We start from the raw sequence: 22532 nt of genomic DNA, 5'->3' as shown, positions 1-22532 counted from the left end.
CTAAATGAAACAGAGGCAATCAATTTATCAAATATAGAGTTAGAGTAATGATTATAAGGGTGCTTAACAGCACGAAGAAAAACATAGAAACAATAAAAAAGGACCAGTCAGAAATAAAGAATGCAATATCTGAAATAATGCACTGAAAGGAATAAAGAGTACATTTGATGAATCAGGGGATTGAATCAATGATTTGGAAGACAAGGTAGGAAAAAAGCACCCAAGCAGAGCAGAAAAATGAAAAAAGAATTTTACAAAATGAGAGTTTAAGAAAACTTGGGACAACACGAAGTGTAACAACATCTGCATCATGGGGTTACCAGAAGGAGAAGAGAGTGAGCAAGGAATAGAAAACCTTTGAAGAAATAGTGACCAAAAACTTCCCTCACCTGGTGAAGGCAAAAGACACACAAGGCTAGGAAGTGCAGAGAGTCTCAAACAAGATGGGCCCAAAGAGGCCCACATCAAGACACATCATAATTAAAATGGCGAAGCTTAAAGACAAGGAGAGAATCTTAAAAGACACAAGAGAAAAGCAGTTAGGTACCTACAAGGAGGTGTCCATTAGACTGTCATCTGGTTTCTCAACAGAAATATTTCAGGCTAGAAGGGACTGGCATGAAATATTCAAGGTGATGGGAGGCAAGGACCTACAACCAAGGCTACTTTACCCAGCAAGGTTATCATTTAAAATCAAATGGGAAATAAAGAACTTCCCAGACAAGAAAAAACTGAAGAAATGTATTACCACCAAACCAGTATCACAACAAATGTTAAAGGGCTTGCTTTAAGAAAAAGAAAAAGAAAAAAACAAAATGAGAAAAATAGTTAAAAAAATAAAATGGCAATAAATACATATATATTATTAATCACTTTAAATGTAGATGTCTTAAATGCTCCAATCAAAAGAAACAGGTTAGCTGAATGGATAAGAAAACAAGACCCATATATATAACTATGCTGTCTCCAAGAGGCCCACATCAGAACAAAAGATATACACAGACCGAAACTAAAGGGATGGAAATAGATATTTCATGCGAATGGAAAGGAAAAAAAGCTGGGGTAGCCACAACAAAATAGACTTTAAACCCAGGCTGTAGTAAGAGGCAAAGAATGACACCACATACTGATAAAGGGAACAATTCAACAGAGGATATAACCCTAGCAAACATTTATGCAACCAACATAGCAGCACCTAAATATGTAAAGCAAATTTTGATGGACATAAAGGGAGAGATCGACAGAAATACAGTCATAATTGGGGGTTTAAACACCCTATTGACTTCAATGGATAGATCTTCCAGACAGAATATCAACAAGGAGACAGCAGCCTTCAATGACACACTATTCAAATGAATTTAATTGATATCTTCAGGGCATTTCACCCTAAAGCAGTAGAATATACATTCTTTTCAAGTGTACATGAAATGTTTTCAAGGATAGACTGCATGCATGTTAGGACACAAAAGAAGTCTCAATAAATTTAAGAAGATTGAAATCATATCACACATATTTTCTGACCATAATGCTATGAAACTAGAAATCAATCACAAGAAGAAAACTGAAAAATGCACAAAGACATGGAAGCTAAATAACATGTTATTAAACAATGAATAGGTAAACAGTGAGATCAAGGGAGAAATCTAAAGATACCTTGAACAAATGAAAATGAGAACAGAACGACCCAAAATCTGTGGGACACTGGGAAAGCAATCCTAAGAGGGAAATTCATAGCATTACGGCCTATATCAAGGAACAAGAAAAAGCTCAAATAAACAATCTAACTTTCCACTTAAAGGAACTTAAAATAGAACAACAAGCAAAGTACAAAGTGAGTAGAAGAAAGGGAATAATAAAGATCAGAGCAGAAATAAATGAAATAAGTCTAAAAAATGATACAAAAGATCAATGTATCCAAGAACTAGGTTCTTTGAAAAGATATACAAAATTGACAATCCTTTTATAAGACTCATCAAGAAAAATAGAGAGAAGACCCAGATAAATAAAATCAGAAGTGAAAGAGGAGAAATAACAACTGACACCAAAGAAATACAAAGGATTGTAAGAAAATATTATGAACAGCTATTGCCAAAAAATTGGACAACCTGGATGAAATGGATAAATATCTAGAAACATACAGTCTTTCAAAACTAAATCAGGAAGAATGAGAGAATCTGAATAAATAAATTGCACTTAGTGAAATTGAAGCAGGAATCAAAAAATTCCCAACAAACAAAAGCCCCGGACCAAATGGCTTCACAGGTGAACTTTACTAAAAATTCCAAGAAGAACTACAACCTCTCCTTCTCACATTATTCCAAAAAAATTCAATAGGAAGGAAGATTCCCAAGCTCATTTATGAGGCCAGCATTATCCTAATCCCAAAACCAGATAAAGACACTACAAAGAAGAAAATTATAAGTCAGTATCCCTAATAAACATAGATACTAAAATCCTCAACAAGATATTAGCAAACTGAATACAGGAATACATCAAAAGATCATACACCATGATCAAGTGGGATGCATTCTCAGGATGCAACATTAGTAGAACATTCACAAATCAATAAATGTGATACAACACATGAGCAAAATGAAGGATAAAAAGCACATGATCATATCAATAGATGCAGAAAAAACATTTGATAAAATCCAGCACCCATTTATGATAAATACTCTCAGCAAAGGGGAATCAGAGGGACCATGCCAAATGTAATAATGGTCATATATGACAGTCCCACTGCCAGCATCATACTCAACAGGCAAAAACTGCAGGTATTCCTCTTAAGATCGGAACAAGACAGGTATGTCCACTTTCACCTCTCTTACCCTGCATAGTACTGGAAGTCCTAGCCATAGCAATCAGCCAAGAAGAAGAAGTAAAAGACATTCAAATTGGAAAGGAAGAAGTAAAACTGTCATTATTTGCAGATGACATAATACTGTACATAGAGAACCCTAAAGATTCCACCAAGAAACTACTAGAGGTGAGAAATGAATTCAGTAAAGTAGCAGAATACAAAATTAATATCCAGAAACCAGTTGCATTTTTATATGCCAATAATGAACTCTCAGAAAGGGAAATTAAGAAAACAATCCCAATTGCTTCAAAAAGAGCAAAATACTTAGGAATAAATCTAAGAATGTAAAAGACCTGTACTCAGAAAATAATAAGACACTGAAGAAAGAAATTGAAGAAGATACAAATAAGTGGAAGCATGTATTATGTTCATGAATGGGAAAAATTAACATCTTTAAAATGTTCATACTACCCAAAGCAATCTATAGATTTAACATAATTCCTATCAAGATACCAATGATGTACTTCACAGAACTAGAACAAATATTCAAATATTTACATGGAACCACAAAAGGCCCTGAATAGCAACAGAGATCTTCAGAAAGAAGAACAAAATTGGAGGACTCACACTACCTAATATCAAACTATACTATAAGGCCATAGTAATCAAAATAGCATGGTACTGGCATAAAAACTGACATATAGATCAATGGGACAGAATAGAGACCTCAGAAATAAACCCACACCTTTATTGTCAACTAATATTTGACAGAGGAAGCAAACACATACAATAGGCTAAAGACAGTTTATTCAATAAGAAATTGGACAGATACATGCATAAAAATGAAACTATACTACCTTATTACACCACACACAAAAATAAATTCAAAGTGAATTAAAGACTTAAATGTTAGACTCAAAACCATAAAAATTGAGAAGAAAACATAGGCAGTAAAATCTTAGAATTGCTCGTAGTAATATTTTTTTCTGATATAGCTCCTCAGGCAAGGGAAACAAAGAAAAAAATGAACAAACGAGCTGCATCAAACTAAAAAGTTTTTGCACAGCCAAGGAAATCATCAACAAAATAAAAAGACAACCCATTGAATGGGAGCACATATTTGCTGATACTTCTGATAAGGTGTTAATATCCATACTTTATAAAGAACTTGTAAAACTCAACATCAAAGAAACAAATAATCCAATTAAAACATGGGCAACAGACTTGAATAGGCACTTCTCCAAAAAAGGACATACAGATGGCCAATAGACATATGAAAAAATGCTCAATGTCACTAATCATCAGAGAAATGCAAATTAAAACCACAATGAAATATCACCTCACACCGACAGAATGGCTATCATCAATAAATCAACAAACAGCTAATGCTAGAGAGGATGTGGAGAAAGGGGAACCCTTTTGCACTGTTGGTGGGAAGGCAGACTGGTGCAGCCACTGTGGAAAGCAGTATGGAGATACTTCAAAAAGTTAAAAATGGATCTGCCTTTTGACCCAGTGATTCCACTTCTGGATATTTATCTGATGAAACCCAGAACACTAATTTGAAAGAGTATAATCACCCATAAATTAATTGCAGCATTATTTAAAATAGCCAAGACTTGGAAGCAGCCCAAGAGTCCTCTGTAGATGAGTGGATAAACCAACTATGGTGCCTTTACACAATGGAATACTAATTGGCTGTAAAAAAAAAAAAAAGAAAAAGAAAAATTTACCTTTTGCAACAGCATGGATGGCCCTGGAGAACATTATGCTAAGTGAAATAAACCAGTCAGAGAAAGACAAATGCCATATGACTTCACTCATATGTGGAATCTAATGACCAAACTGAACTAACAAGCAAAATTGAGGTAGATTCATAGAGAGCAGGATGAGAGCTCTGGAGTAGGGGTTGGGGAGGAGGGATGGAGCAAAAAAGAAAAAGGACTCATGGACATGGACAAGTGTGGTGATTGTGGGGGGTGGTGTGGAAGAGAGTATAAGGGGGATGAATGGTAATGGAAAAATACAATAAAAAATTTTTAAAAAAGAAACAATCTTTCAACAGATGGCTAGTGAGGACTCAGATTTGGGAAGTGACTTGCCCTAGGTCATGTAGTTGGTGTGTGCTGGCAATGCTGTGGTTCTAATCCAGTTACCTAACTCTAGAATCTGCCTGCTTTTCACTCCATGGTGCTGCCTGTGTAAGTGTTCCCAGCCCTGTTCTTATCCCTGGTGGACAGGGCAGCAGGAAAAGGAGCAGCATCAGACTGTTTCAGCACGGTAGGTGCCTGTATTGGTAGTCTGGGGAAAGGGAAGGAAGAAAACATGAAAGGCAGTGTGAATGAGTGCAAAAATAAGTGCATTCTGGGACCAGGTTCACCTGATTTGGAATCAGCTGAAGCACTTATGGGTTGTGTGACTGTGTCAGTTATTTATTGCCAAGTAAAAAATGTAGCATAAAAACATACACATTGATCTCACAGTATCTGAGGATCGAGGATCCAGGTTTGGGTCCTCAGCGTCCTCTGCTTCAGGTTCTCTCACAAGCCTTCAGCTGAGGTGTCACCTGGTGCTGAGGTCTCATATGAAGACTCAGATGGGGAAGGGTATTATATTAGTTAGTTCGAGCTGCCAAAACAAAGTATCAAAGACTGGGTGGCTTAAACAGCAGACATTCCTATCTTCACAATTGCTGAGACTGGAAGTCTGAGATAAGGGTACTAGCATGGTGGGCTCTGGTGAGAGCTTTCTTCGTGGTTTGCAGACAGCTAACTTCTTGTGTCTTCACATGGTAGAGAGAGAGAGAGAGAGAGCAAGCTCTCTAGTCTCTTCTTATAAGGGCACTAATAACATCATGGGAGCCCCACCCTCATGATCTCATCTAAACCTAATCACACCTCAAAGGCCCCATCTACAGATACTAGCTAGCACTTTGGTGGATGGGGCTGCAACGTATGAATTTTAGGGGAATGCAGTTCAGTCCATAGCATATCTGATTCCAAACTGACTTATGTGGTTGTTGGCAGGACTCATGGGGTGTTGGATGAGAACCTCAGTTCCTTGCTGCCTGTTGTTCAGAGGTCACTCTTACTTCCTTCTAAATGGGCCTCTCCAGTGAGGCAGATGACTTAACTTCTGTAAATCCTCCTCTTTTTAACCCTGTAAAGTGGGGGTAGTTATAGGTATCTTAGAGTTGTTAGGGGAATTCACTGAGATTATGTAGAAAAAGGCTTTGCACAGAGGCTGGCACATTGTCAGGGCCTAAATGCAGCTATTTTTATTATTACTATTATTTATTAGTTTTAGAGCATCTGATATCCTGGAACTTAGCTATTGTCCAGACAGCAGTTGGGGATATGCCCCCGTCCCCTGCTATGACACAGAACAGAGGCTTTTTCAGGTAAAGGATACTTTCTAAACTACAGGGGAAATACAGCTCTTTTCCTGAAGCATCTCAGATGACATAGTGGCACTTCTCAGAGATGCGCATGGAGTATAAAGTAGTCAAACTTTTTGCTGTCCCTCCATGTCAGTCTCTCAGGCAGGCACAAGAGTTTCCTTTCTCACCCATGGAAACCAGACCCCTTACAGCATCCGTTGCCGGTGCGCGACATGGATTCTCTAGGAAGTTCAGCTAGAGCCGTCTTTGCACAATTGATCTGTTTGTCTTGTCTCTGAACCCATTGTCTGTTCTCTGTCTCACATTCATTACTATCTCAAAGCATCTGTGTCTGCTCCTTTCCCACTCGATCCTGAGCTCAGTTAACAAGGTGAAGCAGTGTTTTCCAGAGGACTTGGGAGCCATATCTTTCTCAATCATTATTTGGGACTATCACAGGGGGAAGTATAACGTTGTTTTATTGCCACAGGATAATGTAGATGTCCTAATCCTTGCTGTGTAAAAATAAGGCCAGACTGAATGCCTGTTCTGAATTATCTTTCTGCCTAAATGGAGCCCAGGAGGGACTCCACTTGGAAAAAATATATTATTCAGCCTGATGCTGATTTCATTTCCTAAAAGAGATTGGGTCCAAATAAGGCTTTAATTGAATTCAGTTTCTTGACCTGACACTGACTTGGATCTCCCTCCTAGTGCCTCCCAACATTAGACAAGGGAGGAGGAAGAGGAGGAAAGACAAATAAAGCGACCCACGTGGGTTTATAGGCCGAGGCACTTCCACATTCCATAAAGCCCAAATGACTGTATAGGAAACAGCTGCAGTATTTACTGGGGCCTGGTAAGGCCTCATTACCATCCCACCTCCACACAGGGGGTGCTGGGCTCCAAGTGGAGTGCAGTGGAGGGAGTAATTGACTCTGCTGCCCTGGCACCTGGTGTTTCTGTCAAATGCCTGAGGTCACTGCAGCAAACAACTTCCCGCCTCCTCTCTGGGTGGAGGGCGGCCTCAGGGCCTGTAGTGAGAAGTGGAGACCAGTGCCAAGAGGAGGTCAGAAGGGATTTCCTTGTTCATCTGTTCGTATCTTTGTCCGTTCCATCAAGAATTATTTATTGTGCACTTACTAAATGTCAGGCACTGTTGTGGGCATGTGGGACATGGTGAAGGGCATGGTGCCTGCCTTCTTAGAGCTTCTACTCTACAGCTTCTCTGTCCAATACAATAACCACTACATTTAAATTTAAACTCATTAAAACAAAGTCAAATTAAAAATTCAGTTCTTCAGTCACACTTGCCACATTTCAAGTGCTCAGTAGGCTGGTGGCTATTATTTTGTATTGGACAGCACTGGTATAGAACACTTCTACCATCACAGAAAGTTCTATCAGACACACTAGTCTACTGTGGGTGGGGTGTGGAGGATCTGGAAACAGTCATTAACTGAACAAACATATGTAAATAAGATCACTTCAATAAGATCCCTTTGGATGTGGTGGTACCATTCAGAAAGTAAAATAGGGGAAGGGGCTAGAGTTGCCCTTTGAATAGGATGGTCTAGGTGGGCATCTCTGAGAAGGTGACACATGGGCCAAGTTCCTGGAAGATGCTGAGTGACAGCAAGTCCTTGGAACATTCTAGGAGTATAAGCAAGCTCTGTGGCTTGGAGTAGGGAGTCAGAGGGAGAGCAGTATGAAATGGGTTCAGGAGCAAGGTAGAGGCTTAATGGTCAGGGGTCATGGGAAAGACTGGGCACTTAACTCTACGTGGAGGAAAACCATTGCAGGATTTTTACCGGGGAAGGGGTCATGATCTGATTTCCACATTGAAAGCTCACTCTGGCTCCTGGGTTGATTGTGGATTGTAGGGAGGCAGAAGGACCAGGAAGGAGGCCATTAAAGTTGTGCAGATGAGAAATGGTGGGGTCTCAGCTCAGCATCAGGGACAAAGGGACAGCAGCTAACCCCAGAGGGGGCAGCTCTGCAGTAGATAATTCCTCATCTGAATATATGGGAACAATAATGGCACCCAGTGTATGCTGTCACTGGCACAAGGATACAGTCAGGCAATGTTTGTAGAGTACCCAGTTTCTACAGTGCAGCAGTACATGGCATTGTCTTGTCTAGCTTAACTTGGAGCCTTTCCTAAATGATGGTAACAGCCTCTGCTCTGCTTTCTAGTCCTTTGTCTTGCCTATTCTGGTCCAGTTTCCACATTGCTTTCAGGGGTTACCTTTTTTGAAAGGCAAATCTGATGAGGTTTGTTCCTTTCTGGGGATCCCAACTGAACCCCACTAAAGTGCAAACTTGTTAGCGTGTCTCAGGAAGCTCTTCACACTTTGGCCCATGTCTCTCTCCAGCATCACTCCTCCATGCTTCACCTTGAGCTTGGGCTTCAGCTACAGTCCATTGCCTCTCAGCTCATGCCACTACCTCTGTCCAGAACACTTTCTCTCCCTGTCTTGTAGTTGTTATCTCCAGCTCTCTGTTTTTTAGGCTCAGGTTAGAAATTTCTGCATATCAGAAGCTGTCTCTGGCTCTCCAAGTCCCGGTCAAGTGCTCTTACCATGAAATCCCATGGAACCCTGTACTTCTCTTGTCACACTGAGTTGTAATTGCTTGTTTACCTGTCTCCTCCATTAAACTAAGATCTCCATAACAGTTGGGACTACGTCTGTCTGGTTCATGCTTGTGTGTAGCTCTTTGGATGCTTAGCCCATTCAAAGTACTTAAGATACATTTGCTTAATGAGTAAGTAAATGAGTTAATAGAAATCTTCTATTCATATCCTTTGGTATAGATACTTTCTTTCCATTATTATTAATATTATTATTATTAATTATTTTGAAGATACACAGACTTAAGCCACAGACTGGGTGGCTTAAACAATAGACATTTGTGTTCTCACAGTTTGGGAGGCTGGAGTCTGAAATCAGGGTGTTAGCATGGTTGGGGTCTGGTGAGGGCCTTCTTCCTGGCTTGCAGATGGCTACCTTTTTGCTGTGTCCTCACATGGCAGAGGGAGAGAGAGAGAGAGCATGCTCTCTGGTGTCTTGTCTTGTAAGGGCTCTGATACCACTATGAAGCCCCCCTCTCAGGACCTTATCTAACTCTAATTACCTTCCAAAGGCCCCATCTTCAAATACCATTACATTGGCAGTTAGGAAGGGACACAGGCCTTCAGTCCATAACATTGAGACAAGGTGAGAATTTGACACGAGTTTCCCATTTCTTATCCTGATCTCCATATCTCTTATGAATCTACCAGCAGTGGATGGCCTGCATGATATAGTAGAGTCTGATGACCTAGGCTGAGAGCCCAGATTCAACACTTACGAATTATAAGACCTTAATCAAGTCACATCATCTCTTGCTTCTCCCAATACCCCACAGAGGGCATTTAAGGTGACCAGTACACACATGGTAACTGCATACACAGGCTCCGTGGGCACTCTAATAATTCCTCATATCTATATGATAAGACCTGTCATTCATTATCTCATGTAATTCTCCCAAGAACAATAAGAAGTTATATTATTCTCCCATTGCAGAAATGAGGAGGCCGAGGCTCTGGGAGTCTGGTCAGTGTCTTTGTCTTGACTGGGACATTCTCCCTATGCTCTTGTTTTATGGTCTCCTCTTTCACTTGCTCTGCCCCTGTCTGGTCCTGAGGATTTATTACCTGGGCAGGCATCTATTAGTCTGCAAGCTGTGCCTTGAGTTCTTGTACTGTGGTGTTGTGGTCTGAATGTTTGCATCCCCCACCCACCCCCAAACTCCCACGATGGAATACTAACATTCAATGTGATGGTATTCAAAGGCAGGGCCTTTGGGAGGTAATTAGGTCCTGAGAGTGGAGCCCTCAGAAATGGGATTAGTGCTCTTATAAAAGAGACCCCCACAGAGCTCTCTGACCCGGAAGAAGTCAGTGATCTACCTGACCACCACAACTGTGAGAAGTAAATGTTTGTTGTTTATAAGCTCCCAGCCCATGGTATCTTGTTATAGCAGCTCGGATGAACTAAGACTCTTCGCCACCTGACGAAACACTCACGACTATGCATTTCTGTGATTACCTCATGCCTTACAATTAAAAACCTTAAAAAGATGTAAGTTTTAAAAAAATTTTATTTTTCAATTATATTTTACATTTAACATTATTTTATATGAATTTCAGGAGTACAGCATAGTGGTTAGATAATCATAAGGCAGAAGTTCTTTAGTGTTGAACTTCTGTAGGGTGAACATGTCATACTTTTCTTCCCTTTCAAGTTTCGAGCTAACGGAGAAGTAGATAAAGGAGACAGACAGATAAAGGGTTTGTATGTATTGAAGAAACATGTATGTGACACTTTCTAGGTGCCAGCCAGCAGCTTGCTCAAGGTCATGCAGCTAGTAGGTGGCAGAGCCAGGCTTCCAAACCAGCTCCAGAAATTTCTTGTTATTCTGTTTCTCAAAATGTAACCTTTATTCACGATAAAAGTAAATCGAAGGACATGGTTTAGGTGTGAGTCCAAAAAGGTGAGTTAACTTTTCATCCCTGAATGAAACAGATTGTCCCACCTAGTTGGGGCCGCCACAGGCGTCCTCCACAGGGGCAGAACTGGCCTGCTCCTCCTACTGCAAGGTGAAGAGAGCACAGCTGAACATACCCTTCCTGTAAGCCGACAGATCCTAAAAGAGAAGACCATGGGGTGAACTCAGTCTATCCTCCACAATTCATTGATTGGCTAAGTCTCTTTTTCTCCTCTGGGGAGGAGTGAGTGACAGATGGGGAGAATGGCCAGAGTGTTCATCAAGCTAAGGTCTCACCAGATGGAATAAGTGTTCCCTTGAAACCTACGGAGGCTGAGGACCAAAGGCCTCATCATCGCTGGAAATGAGCAAACTCTGCTGGTGATGGAGTCAAGGGCTTGGGTGTTTTAAGGTCCTTCTTTCTATTCTTTCAGAATTAGGATTCAGAGACCCAGCTGTGAATCACTGTCCCTGTAGGTGATCAAGGGGACAGTTGGGCTGTATAATTGGAAGTGCACTTGAAAAGCTAGAGGACTTCTGCTGCATCAGCTGGCAGCTTGCCTCCGGCTTAGTGACAGGTTCTGATTGCTAAGAGGCTGATTTCCTTCCTTTTCCTAACAGAGCCAAGTGGGCAGGTGCCTGAGGCCTGTGAGTTCCTATGTGCATTGCAGTGTCTCTCAGTAAGATGTGGTATCTGCATAGTTAGGGGAAAGACCACCAGATACAGGGTCAGGTGTCCTGGTTCCTTGCCTGACTTTTGCACTGGGGAAGTCCTTCAGTTTCCCTGTGACTTCATTTTCTCACCTGTAAAATAGAGTAATATTACCTATCTCAAAGACTGTGCAAGGATCAAGATGATGGATGAGAAGGTGCTTTATAAACATCAAAGATGGGTAATTTCAAGCTGCTTCATCACACTTTCCATGGATCTCTTCTGTGAATTTCCTTTCCCTCCTTCCCATATCCTTTTCATAGCAGACTTGACTTTGCCCATCCAGCAGCCATTCCTCCTCCTTCTGGAATAGCATCCTGATCCTCTTTTGGGAATCTCTCTGGCCATGTGGATTGTTTGGGATTGATCCTATCCCACAGCTCCAGGGGCAAACCCAAGATCCAGGCCTCAAGGTTCAGGGATAGCTGTTCACTCCAGCCCAGGCCAGTTGACCATTCCCGGGACTTTTTTTGGAACTCCTGGGAAAGACTGCTTTCCTTGACAGAATTGCCAAACTAGGGGAATGTAAGCCTGGAGTTGTTGGGGGCCGCATTTGCCATCTTACAGGAAGAGCCTGCCACCATATAGGGAAGCAAAATAAAGAGTTGGAAAAAGACACATAGTATCCTGTTGACATTGTTAAAGCCCCTGGATTCAGCCATGCCTGATTCATGTTCCTTATGGATGAAGTTGATTAACATTTCATATGTACTGCCCTTTCTGTGAAGTGTTATTCATATCCTTTACTAAGTTTTCTACTGGGCTGTTTTTGTTAGTGTTTTTCTCATAGATTTGAAGGAAACTTTTAAAATATTTTTATTGAGGTAAAAATTTAAAAAACTTTAAAAATATTTTTATCGAGTTACATAACAAAATTAAGCATTCACAATTAACCATTCATTAACAATTCAGTGGCATTTAGTACATTCACAGTGTTGTGCAACCATCACCTTTACATAGTTCCAAAACATCATCATCATCACCAAAGAGACTCTGTATCCATGAAGCAGTCACCCCCCGCCCCCCTTCCCCAGCTCTCCCAGTTCCTGGCGACCATTCATCTGCTTTCTATCTCTGTGGGTTTATCTATCCTGAGTATTTCAAATAAATGGACTCAAATAATATGTGACATTTTGTCTCTCTCCTTTCATTTAGCATAATGTTTTCAAGGTTCATCCATGTTGTAGCATCGCCAGCCCTTATTCCTTTTTTATGGTTGAATAATACTCCACTGCATGGATAGACCATTTTTCATTTATCCATTCATCTGTCGATAGACATTTGGGTTGTTTCTACTTTTTAGGTTGTCATGAACAGCTCTGCTCTGAACATTTATGTACAAGTATTTTTTTGAATTGTATGTCAGGGAAATTAATATGTTTTTGTAGATCAGGAAAGTTATTCTTGGCCTATGATATGTGTTGCAAATACTGTATTTCAGTTTGCCATTTGTCTTTGAGTTGGCTTATGGTGGCTTCTGCCAGGCAGAGTCTTGAAAAAATTGTTATGTAATTGAATGTGTCAGGCGGGTTTTGTGACACAGTTAGGAAGGCCATCCTTGTACTTGAGGTTATAAAATAATTCTCCCATCAAAGCTTCCACTTATCCACTCATTTCCTTATCAGTCAAACAGGGATTAGAAACAGCTCCACTTGTCCCCCAGGGTTACTGTGAGCACCAAATAAGAGAAATGATATGAAAGGGCTTTTAAAATATAAAGCTGTATATACACAAAAGGCATGTTGTCATCATCACTGTTAATTGTATCAAATTCTGGCACTAACTGAGTTCTGTTTTTGCTTTCATTTTGCAGAGTAGAGACTGAAGGGCAGAACTATTCCCTGAGCTGGCCAGGGATGTTTTAGTTTGTAGCAACATGGAGAATGGCACAAAAGATGTCAACTCTTATTAGTCATCTTAGGAGGGTTTCATATTTGAACAGAAAAACAAAATTGCCTTAAACCAAAAACTATTCTGGTCACTCTTCTTTCAAGTAGAGTCTTTTTTTTTTTCTCCCAGTAAAAGAAACCAGTTCAGTGAGTTTTGTGTCATTCCTCTGTACTGTAATTTAAGCCTCATCAATGGCCATTTGTGACATGCTTTGCTTGTATTTTTAACCTCAGATTCTTTTTTAAAATAACAAACTTAAGGTTGAACACTATTAATTGAAATTAATAATATTTGACAGCAATTATTCGTGTGGCGATGGCTCTGGGACAGAATTGTGTGCTGGTGAAGCCCTTGGGCTCTGAGGTGGGTCAGACCTGGGCTTGGATGTGGTTCAGTTAGTGTCTAGATATGTGACTTTGGGCAGATTGCTTTACAGCTTTGTGCCTCTGTGTCCCCACCTGTAAAGCAAGGATGATTACAGCACCTGACCAACTGGGTTGCAGCAGAAGTCAGTAATGAAACCTATACAGAATGTTTGGCCCAGGGCCTGTATGGAACAAGGGCCTGATAAATACTTGCTATTAGTATAATTTAGGAATATCTAAGAGAATTCAGGACATGAGCCCAAGACAAATGGCATATACCCTTCCAGGGTGTATTCCCACCCTGTGGAGTTGGCAAAGATCGATGGTAGTCCCTCTTCCTGCTGCATACCACGTTTATTTGGGGGAGAAACCTGGTTTTTGTAACTATCATGTGGAGGGTGAACATCAGGAATAGCAGTTGGTTGTCTCCTATAGCAAGGAAGAAGTGGCCACAAGGAACGAAGTGTCACAGAAGGACAGCTGGGAGACTGGGGTGAGCTGAGGGGAGGGTTGGAAGGAAAAGGGTGAGGACATTGTGCCAGGGGGCTGGCCCAGGTCACGTCACCTGTTCTTGGTGACAGAAGATTCTGGATAATATGATTCAGGGTGTACAGTGGCATATTTGCGAGGGGCACAAGCCTTTTCTTCTTTCTCCTTTTTTCTTCTTTCCTCCCTTCATGCTTTTAACCCGGGTATCTGTTGGCCCCGACTCTTGTCCGAGGTCCAGCATGGTAGAGCTCTAGAAAAGAAATAACATCTGTGGGACTTCTGCTGTGTGCCAGGGACTGTAAAACTCCGATCACATTAGATCCTGTGTGGTGAGTGAGACACCACATTGCATAGATGAGGAAACTGAGGCTCAGAGAAGGCGCAGAAGCTACCTTAGACCCCCTACAAGCTGGTAAGCGGCAGAGCCAGAATTGAAATCACCATTTGTCTTAGGCCAGAATCCAGCTTCTCCTGCCCTTTGGCACATAGCTCTACCATACTTTGCTTCAATTTCATATGGATTTTTGTGACATTCCTGTGGCTCAGTGCGCTACACATGGGTCTCCCAGAAATATTTGTGGATTTAAAATTTAGTAATGAAGAGAGTAGTTGACATTTACTTGTTCCTGCCTTAAGTGGGCCACAAGCAGGTCACCATTCAGTTGCTTACTGAAGTTCTCAAAGCTAGTCAGCATCATCGCCAGGCAGGAGAGCCAGTCTGCCACATGCCAAGGGGGGCACTGCTAATTCCCAGTTTTCTTTGAGAGTCCAGGCTTGAGGCAGGGATGCTAATCTTGGAGCACATCTATCTCAGCTAACACGCGCAGCAGACTCTGTTTTGAACCAGTCCAAAGGGGAACTGAAGAGGGCCTGAGTATGCCCGTGGGATGGGCAAGGCAGGGGGCTGATGGCAATGGCTGTGGGCCAGTTGCGACATAGGACCTTTGTGACCTCCTGTCTCTAGGCATGAAGCTGGAATAAACCCTGTGATTCTCCCAGCTGGACTTCTCCAGGCAGATCCTGTGCATTCCTAGCTGTAGACCTTAGCTTATACCGTCTGCTTCACAGCAATGCCCTGCTGTGTGCCATGCCTCTCTGGGGAGACCAGTTACAACTGCCACCTTCTCTAGGGAGCCTTGATGGATTGACATGGGTAATCTATTCATTTCTAAACTCAAGTTAATTAATTTATTATACATTCAGAAAAGTATGTATTGAAAAGACTATTTTTGAGAAATTTGTGAAAATACCATACTCAGGGGATAATACATGTTAATGATAATCTTAATATGTGAAATTCCAGTGGTCCGTGACCCTATGTAGTGCTTGATTTCATTTTTCAACCTTATTATACATTAATGGCCTGTGCAATGGGTTTCAGCTCTCTAGTAGAATGCAGAAGACTTTGAGCATTTGCATGGGCAGAATCTGGTGTCAGACAGCCTAGGTGGGAATGCTGGTGACCTTGGGTAAGTCACTTCCCATATCTGTGCCTCTGTTCCTTCATCTGTTAAAGAGGAATATTATTATGTTATATTGTGTTGTTAGGTTGCAGAGGGGATATCATGGGGTAATAATAATTGCAATCACTTACTGAGTGCTTCCTATATGCTAGGCACTGCGCTAACCTTGGCTTTACATTCTTATTTGATCCTCCCAAGAGCTCCTTCATTCCTGAAGCCCCCTACCTTGCAATATTTCCTTCCACATACACTTACCATCTTCTACATTATGTAATTATTTCATTAAAAAAAAAATTTCACCTGTCCCTCCCAGGGCCTCTTGCCTTGCACAGCTCCAGGAGGCACCCATCACAGTGCATTCTGAGTTCTGCTCTGGACTGCTTTTACTGCGAACATAATGTGGTGACTTCCTGGAGATACGTGATATGGAGACCCTGGAGCTCCAGGAGGGCAGGGATTTTTTTCCCTATTTTGATCATTGCTGCATCCCTGTACCCAGAATGATGCCTGACCAACAGTAGACCTTCAGTAAATATTTGTTGAAAGAAAGAATGAAAAAGCCCCCAAAGAGAGCCCATTTTACTGTTCAGAAATCTGAGGTTCAATGAGTTATTAATTTGCCCAGTGCCCAGATACTGAGACAGCTGGGTGTTTCCAGCATGCCTGCTTTCCGTGGCTTTGCAAAACTGCATGTCTGAAACACCTGGTATTGTCCCCGCAATTGTTCAACAAATATTAATGAGCTTGCCTACATGGGTCAGCCCCTTACTCTGCTAGACAATTCCCACTGAGGGACAAATTGTCACATAGCTGTTGCTTTGAGAAATTGGATTAAATTGCATGGTGCTAAGAAAAGGTGGACCTTTCAGAGACTTTGGAAGAAAATTCCCTAATCCAACTGCTAATGGTAGGAGTTTGCAGGGGCCTCTCCCGCCTTCCAAGCCCCATTCTTTTTCCTGCTGCCTCCCCTTTTGTGAGCGTCTCTTCCCCTTTTTGCTTGCAGTGAATTCTGTTCTCCTGTAGGCTACAATGTGTCAGTTGTTATAAAATCCGGGAGGTGGAGCTTAGTGACGAGGGCAGGGCGAGGGTGGTGGGGGAGCGCTCAACCAGCCCTGCAGGGCGCGCAGTCCAACACCGGGTTCATCCGAGCTTAAGCCTTGCAGCAGAACTTCCTTCTCACTCCTCTGGCTTTGATCCTCACTGAACACCAGACCAGAAGCCCTGAAGGGAGGGAGGATGCGAGATGACCGGCGCTTTGGCAACCTGACCATCTTCTTAGCAGAGCATTGGAAAGCAAGCCAGGGGCTGACTGCACGCCCAAAGAAGCACCGCGTCTCTCCTGGAAGTGTGTGTTTGTGTGTGTGTGTATGAGCGGGTGTGAGTGAGTGAGGGTGTGTGTGCATTGTGACCGTGTGTGTGTGTCCAGAAGAGTGTGCGAGTGCACGCATGAGTGAGTGTGTGTGTTGTGTATGTGAGTGAGTGTTCTTGGTTATTGTTTTTTGGAAGAAAAACCTTGAAAATCTGGGGCAGGTTACTGTGCTCCTAGAGTGGTGGTGGTTCTTTTGCAAGAGGAGCTGACCAGACCAAGCTACTGGAGACATTTTTCGGCAAGTAAAGAACATTTTCCTTCCAGAAGGAGAGAGATTTTTCCCTTGGCTCTGCAGCAAGTAAAAGAGATTAGCCCCTAAACCTGTGAAATCGACCAGAGTCGTGTGATTACCAGGGCTTGAGAGAGAATACAGGAAGAAAAGGAGAAATAAATTAGCTTGTCAGTGCCTTTGGCCACGTTGGAAGATGTCATCTCAAACTAAGTTCAAGAAAGACAAAGAGATCATTGCCGATTATGAAGCCCAAATAAAAGGTGAGATGCGGGCTGGGGAGTCATGCCTCCCCTCCGCTTTCCTTATTCCCTAGCTTTGGCTCCCCCCGCCCCCTTTTCCTCCCTGCCATTCTGAAATGTTGTTATGCATCAATAATCTTATTGTGAGGAGGAACGGTGGCAGCCGTACAAGTCCAGACTGGTTTCAACTGCAGAGAGCGCTGGTGTTGGGTGTATGGATTAGAGAGCAGCGACAATCACTGCATTGCAGGTGTGCGAGGAGGATCCGACCCCGGCTTTAGGAGTGTCTCGGATACTCCATCATCTTGGCCGTGACATGTCACTCTAAGGCCATTTTGACAGTAACCCCCCCACCAAAGCGTCTTAATATGATGTCTATTTTTTACGGTCTGCTATGTTTTTTCCTTCTCCTTTATGTTGTTGCTTTGCCTGCCCCTTTCTCTGGGCTGGAATTCACATGCATGTGCACAGGGAATCAGCACAGGGAGGCTGCACTGCATTGTCGGTGTCTCTTGGCTGGCCTGGGCTGCCATGGATTAACTGTTATGGGCATATTGATCCAAACTAATGCAGGCATTTAAGTATAAAAAGGGAGCTCGGTGCAGAAAATGTATTCTCTTGCAGTGTGCAACCCCAATCACCTTCTGTGCACTAGCGTTTAGGGTCATCAGTTTTCATTCAAAGCCAACATCTCAGTGCACCGTGTCGACTGGTAGGCGCTGCCTGGCTTCCGTGGTGCCAGGGGAAGCCTGCCAGGAGGGTGAGATGACCTCTGCCTGCTTGTTCTAGCTTTGGTGCCACTGGGCACACAATCCTCTCAGAAGCCTTTCCCTAAATCCACACTAGCAAGGCGAAACAGGACACTGGACACAATCACACAGACAAATGCAGGCAGAACCCTCATTCAGGTCAAGCTTCTCCCACCCTTGTGAGTTCTAGGCTCAGCTTCTGGCAAGGAAAACCTAAAAGCACCATTCACCATGTTCATGCTTTCTCCGAGGATATACCCCAAGAGAAGCCAGGGCCTTTGCCTCTTAGGGTCTGTTTTCTTTCTGGTCACGGTTCTTGCTGCGACACAGGGTGTGTTGTGGTCTCTCATAGAAAGAATAAAGACGGAATACATCTTCAGTGAATGCTGATGCCTCCCCTAGAGGTAATGAGTGGCCTATGAAGCAAGTTGGTTATTTGGAGCTCAAATCGGTGGTTGCCACACCTGCTTCTAGGTGCTGCTGCAGCTCAAGACTCATTGACTAAGGAAGGTGGGTTGCCTCCACAGGAGCGGCAGGAGGCCGGGCGGCAGTCATAGCTGCTGTACACACTTCAGATGCTTGGGAAACTTTGGGAGGGGAGCAGCCATCAGGGGAGAGCTTTGGTGTTTTTTCCCCATTTTGCCAACCGTCTTTGCCTTTTAGTTCTGGTCAAATCCCATATGCTAATCACGCCTGAGTAGACCCCAGGGTGAAATATGCAGAAAACCCTCTGGTCTCCTCCTCTTTAATTTTCAATTCAGTGTAGAAAACAGTGACCTATGATGCTTCACCCTTGCTGATAATTTAGAAACAAACCCTTTACTGGTCAGAGATTTGAATTCATCTGATTGCTCAAATACAAAAGGCCAGTTTGTCTTTGCAAATATTCTTTCAGGGAATTTATGTTTTACAAGACTAACGTGGCTGATTTTTTTTTTTTTTAAACTGAGGTCCCCATAAAAAATGCCGTAATAGAGGAAGGGATGCTGAGTTCTGGATAGGCTGAGGTTTTCATAAGCATTGTCTTGGTAGGAAATGTGCTGATCTTTGAAGGTTTGCTACCACTGGGCCCCTGAACTTTGCTTGAAGATCTATTAAGTGTTTATTGCTCTGGCTGATTCTTTCACTTTGTACCTTTCACCTTTATTTTAACAACTGATTGGCAAGTACGAGGTAATGCATTTCAGCAGGAAATTTGCCCGAATGATCTTGTCTCTTCCAGACTCCAAATGTCTCTGCATTCTAGTTCCAGGAATTTAATTTTATTCTTTTAGCATTGACACCCACACCATTAAGGTCAGGATGTTGCTGTGACTGAAACCATCTGGAACCTTTTCCTTGAAAATTCTGTGTTCATCATCATTATAATTATTGTGTGTACAGGGCTCTACAGTTTCTGTGGCTCACTTGCAGACATCACTACTCTTGGTCTACACAGGGAACAGAAAGGGTTCGCATAAACTCAGTTTCAGAGATGAGGAAATTGAGGCTTCGTGATGTTAAATGACTAGCCCAAGGTCACAGGACTGGAAATGTGAAGGCAGAGGGTTTGCTGCCAGGGCAAGTGTTCCCGGCTACATTGTTTGCCTGCAGCTGCCCCTGGAAGGATTGATGTCAGCAGCAGATGGCAGTTTTGTGGTGGGGCTGGCTGCCTCTTGATGGCATTCCATTGTTTGCCCTCTTTCTTTGATCCCTTGCTTTTGTTGCTTGCCTCTGAAGAATGTTTGACCAATCACCAAAAATAATGCCTGATGCCAATTACCTTTCTCTCTGGGTATCATTTGGCCAATTTGGTGCAAACACTCCACCTAGTTAGATTTTGTTCTCTGTGAATTCTGTGAGGGGAACGTTTGATTTTTAAAAATGATACCGAGTTCTTTGTAGACGTACTCTCCTTTATATCTTTTTAAAGAATTTATTGACCTAACAAAGGGGAATATTTTACAGTAATTTTTTCCCGTTGTAAAAAATTTTAGACTCATGCCTTCTGTCGCCTCATCAGACACTTGAAGTCCTTTGATTAAGGACGTTGATTAAGGACCTGCAATGCAGTAGTATACCATATGCTTGCTCATTTCCAGTGATGGGGAACTTACCACCTTCAAAGCCCACATTCTTTATTTTTGGACAGCTCTGGCTGTTGTAAGTTGTTTTTATTTTGGATTAAATAAGTTTCCCATCCACTTATAGGTTCTACTACAGTATCTCCCCCTGGGGACCTCAGAGAACAAGAAAGATACTTCTTCCCATGACTGTTCATTGAATGTTTGGAGACTCTGGTCACAGCCTCTAGACTGTGATCATCCTTATTTGCTGATACACAGCAGTCCATTGCTGCTTATCTTTACTCTCCTTTGGATCTACTGCATCCTGGGTTGAAAAATCCCATGCCTTTGGGTGGTTGGCAGGTGGAATAAAGGAGTAATGATGGCCAAGTAAGGTGATTTGTGGCAGCTGGTCCACCACCTCAGCAAGGGCAATGTAAGAAGGGGTGGTGGTGATTAGGATGGGCCTGAGAGCACATGTCCTGTGCAGATGAGCGATCACTGCCTGGATTCAACCAGTTGTTACCATTTAGGAACGTAGGCCCAGTGGATCTTTCAATTTTTCAACAGATGCCAGAAATCTGGACGAGTTTTGTGCTTTTAAAGAGGTTTTGCCAGATAGACCTCCAAAAGATGATACTATCAAAAGCCTCTTCAAGAGTTGTACTGGGTTCAAAATGAGATCCTCCAGATGTGGTCAGAGAAGGAAAACAACTATCACCTCTCTTATGCTGTATGTACTGCTTTTATTAATATAGTCAAGGGTTGAATTAGTCCTTTTCACTACCCACCCCCTCATTGCACCATATGTATTTATATATGCTGGATTTCTCTAAACCACTAGGCTAGGATCCTTGTCAGAGAGAAGGAAAATGAAGTGAATTTTACATGATTTGTTCTCAGTGACCCTGTGCTGGCTCCAAATGGACAGGGCTTCCTGTCTGAGGTGCTCGCAAGTGTTCCTTTCCAAATCTGTTCAAGAACCTTGCCTGAGAGGGACATCATATTCTCTAGTCAGGAACTGGCAAGCTATAACTTCTATCCCGTTTTGAAATGAGAACAACATTCGCCCATCTACAGCTTTTTGGCACCTTTCCTATTTTTCACAATTCCCTCAAAGACCACTGATAGTGTTTGGTAATCTTATTTGCAGGCGTTCTCAGTATCCTGGGCTCTAATTCATCTTGCTGTCAGACATAATGGTCTGTTCTACATTTATTCAGAGTTCCCATTTCCATTTCAACCTAATGGAAAATTGAAATAGAAATGCAGTGATTGACTTCAGTGTTTTTTTTATTACATGCCTGTAATCATTTTAGTCTATCTTAATAGCAAAAGTCTATAATTTGGGGGAAGAAAAGCAGATATTGAAGATCACAGAGGATGCATTCACTCAATCAACATTGAGTATCTACTTTGTTCTTAGTCTTGTGCTGGACATTATGAAAGATGCAAAGTGTATCATACATTCTTGGCTTTCTAAGAGTTTTTTTGGACTATGGCGATAAAATCCTTGAAGAAAAAAAACACACACAGAAAAACTTTCAACTGAGCACCAGATGAATTCAGTCTTAAAGAGATTATGCCGTAGAGTGATCGGACGACCTCCTTAGGAACCTTCATTGCCTTCAACAGGATTCAGTGAGGAACGCAGGCTGGGTTGGGGAAGCAGTGGGGAGTAATAAGGACTGTGGCTGATTAGTTAACTCACCTGGAAGAGGCAGCCGCTGCTTAGCTTCAGTCTGTCATTGCCATGAACTGTGAGCTCTGAGTGGTCAGTTATTTCAGTGTTTCAAGGAAATCTGGATTTTAAAATAAAATTGCTGGATTTCTATTTTTTAAAATTTTTTTAAATTTATTTTTAGAGAGAGGGGAAGGGAGAGAAACATCAGCGTGTTGTTGCCTCTCTCACACTCCCTACTGAGGATCTGGCCCACAGCCCAAGGATGTGCCCTGCCTGGGAATTGAACCGGCAACCCTTTGGTTTGCAGTCTGGCACTCAATCCACTGAGCCACACCAGCCAGGGGGTATTTCTCTTCTTATAAAGGCACTACTCATACCAGGAGGGCACCACCCTCATGATCTCATCTAATCCTAATCACCACCCAAGGCCCCACCAACTCCAAAATACCAGTCACATTGAGGGTTAAGCCTGGAAATTGAATTTGGGGGACACAAATATTTAGCCCATAATAACACCTATACTTTCTATTCCATTGCAAGCAGGAGTTTTATTGGTAAAAGGAATAATCTTCATGGTTGGCAGAAT

General features: G+C 42.3%; 1 protein-coding gene across 7 annotated transcripts in view; it reads left to right on the top strand.

Annotated features, from left to right (window-relative positions):
* SRGAP3 (SLIT-ROBO Rho GTPase activating protein 3) overlaps positions 1 to 22532 on the top strand; it is a 348421-nt gene that overhangs the window by 77579 nt on the left and 248310 nt on the right. For 5 of the 7 annotated variants that reach the window (XM_045192165.2, XM_024556479.3, XM_024556480.3 and 2 more), the window contains exon 1: positions 16438 to 17489. The exons of the other annotated variants lie outside the window; for them this stretch is intronic. In XM_045192165.2, coding sequence (XP_045048100.1) covers positions 17423 to 17489 — 67 coding nt within the window. In that variant the 5' untranslated portion in view covers positions 16438 to 17422. Of the gene's footprint in view, positions 1 to 16437; positions 17490 to 22532 lie in introns of those variants that run through there. 7 annotated transcript variants of the gene reach the window in all.

This window comes from Desmodus rotundus, chromosome 8 (genome assembly GCF_022682495.2).
Source record: "Desmodus rotundus isolate HL8 chromosome 8, HLdesRot8A.1, whole genome shotgun sequence".
Lineage (NCBI taxonomy): Eukaryota > Metazoa > Chordata > Mammalia > Chiroptera > Phyllostomidae > Desmodus > Desmodus rotundus.
This window is presented reverse-complemented; position numbering and strand designations above follow the sequence as displayed.